This window comes from Antrostomus carolinensis, unplaced genomic scaffold (genome assembly GCF_000700745.2).
Source record: "Antrostomus carolinensis isolate BGI_N321 unplaced genomic scaffold, ASM70074v2 scaffold26768, whole genome shotgun sequence".
Lineage (NCBI taxonomy): Eukaryota > Metazoa > Chordata > Aves > Caprimulgiformes > Caprimulgidae > Antrostomus > Antrostomus carolinensis.
In genome coordinates this window covers 632-2,308 of record NW_010334054.1, presented here as the reverse complement: position 1 = coordinate 2,308, position 1,677 = coordinate 632, and the positions used below count along the sequence as shown (strand labels likewise).

General features: G+C 63.1%; 1 protein-coding gene across 1 annotated transcript in view; it reads left to right on the top strand.

Annotated features, from left to right (window-relative positions):
• Window positions 1-1,677, top strand: part of LOC114818852 (amyloid-beta A4 precursor protein-binding family B member 3-like) — a gene marked incomplete at both ends in the record, with an annotated part of 2,097 nt that overhangs the window by 166 nt on the left and 254 nt on the right. The window contains 5 exons of the mRNA XM_029086524.1: window positions 1-106; window positions 410-486; window positions 747-804; window positions 989-1,129; window positions 1,517-1,629. The exon at window positions 1-106 is cut by the window's left edge and continues 166 nt beyond it. Of these exons, the coding sequence (XP_028942357.1) occupies window positions 1-106; window positions 410-486; window positions 747-804; window positions 989-1,129; window positions 1,517-1,629 (495 nt within the window). The remainder of the gene's footprint in view (window positions 107-409; window positions 487-746; window positions 805-988; window positions 1,130-1,516; window positions 1,630-1,677) is intronic.

The window sequence follows — 1,677 nt, the reverse complement described above, 5'->3', positions numbered from 1 at the left end:
CTACGGGCAGGTGCCGCCTGGCCCACCGCAGTGGCAGCCCCCGACACACACCGCCAGCCCGGGAGGGCACCTGGAGGCTGATGGAGAGGAGATGCTCCAGGGAATGGTAGGGGATGTAAGCAGGGAGGTGAGGGCTGGTGTTGGATCCCACCCCTTGGCAGGAGTCTGCTGAGGCATTACTGGTCCAGCCTCCCCTTGGAGCGGGCCTGTCTCTGTCACCTCAAAGTCCTGCTCAGCTCATTCCTGGCCAGGGCTGAGCCCCTTGAAAGGCTCCATCAGGCCCCATGTTGGCCTTATCCTAGCTACATGAGATGCCAACAAGCTGGTGTTCTTTGGAAGGAAGGGCTTTTACCTGGTGCCTTCTGACAGCCTCTCTTGCTGCTCTCACCCCTTTCCTTTCCTCTCCCAGGACTGCCAGGCCCCCATGCCGAAGCACTCGACAAAGGACAGGCCCATTCCCAACCCCATGGCTTCGCTGTCCCAGAGGTAGGGCTGCCCATGCACTCTGTTGGCTTGTGGGGCACCATTGACCCTTGACCATCACTGGGTGCTGGGCCCCAGTGCCCCCCATCAGAGCAGCTCCATGCGTTGGAGCTGGCAGGACCATGCTAGCCACCTCCAGGGGATGCTTCCCAGCTGGTGGCATGGAAGTCTTCCAGTGCTAAGCAACCTGGCACTTCCCTGGCTGGCCCAGGTCTGTGCTGCCGAGTGGGAGCTGTCCCCCTCACTGCCCTGTCCCTCCGCAGGACCTCACTGCCCTGGCATGGAGATGACTTCCAGCACAGTGCAGAGCTTGGCTCCAAGGTACCACACCCAGGGGCTCCCCTGTGGCACCATGGGCTGGGGCTGGCAGAGGAAGGGGCAGGCAGCAGCTGGCAGGGACAGGGATAGGAGCAGGAGCAGGGGTGACCAAGGTGGCACAGCGAGGGGCATGGGATGGGGGTGGCTCTGCTGGCCAAGCACTGAAGCCCCGTGTGTCTCTGCTTAGTGCTTTGCTGTGCGCTCACTGGGCTGGGTGGAGATCCCCGAGGAGGACCTGGCACCTGGCAAGAGCAGCATCGCCGTCAACAACTGCATCCAGCAGCTCTCCAACAGCAAGGGCCAGGGCTCTGCAGAGAACCAGGGCGAGGTGAGAGCCTGGGATGGTGCCGTCAGTCAGAGTCTGTCCCAGGGCCACTGCTGCTGAAGCTGGCTGTCCCCACTGATGGGGACTGTGCCTGGGGAGTGGGACAGGAACCAATGCCAGTGGCAAAGTCAGCTCTCTCCACATAAGGCATCTGTGTGGTGGTCCCAGGTGTGGGGCAGGTGGGTCTAACAGGGCTATCCCTTGGGGACAGTGCTTGGGTAGGCTGTCCCTGCACACAGGAATGGTACCTGGGGGACAGGTAGGGACTGGGGTGAGGGACAGGGCTTGGGGCTGAGTAGGCTGGGGGATGGGGGTGTTCCTACACGTGGGCTGGGTGCTGGGGACGCGCAGGCTGTCTGCCAGGCTGAGGGAGCTGCTGACCCTCTGTAGGGACAGGACATGGTGATGATCCTGAAGAAGGACACCATGAGTCCCCCGACCCTCGTCCCCCACCAGCCCATCCTCAACATCCGCGTCTGGGGCGTTGGTTGCAACAACGGCAGGTGCTGGGGGCTGGGGCAGAGCTAGGGGCTGGGGGCAGCTCTGCCTGC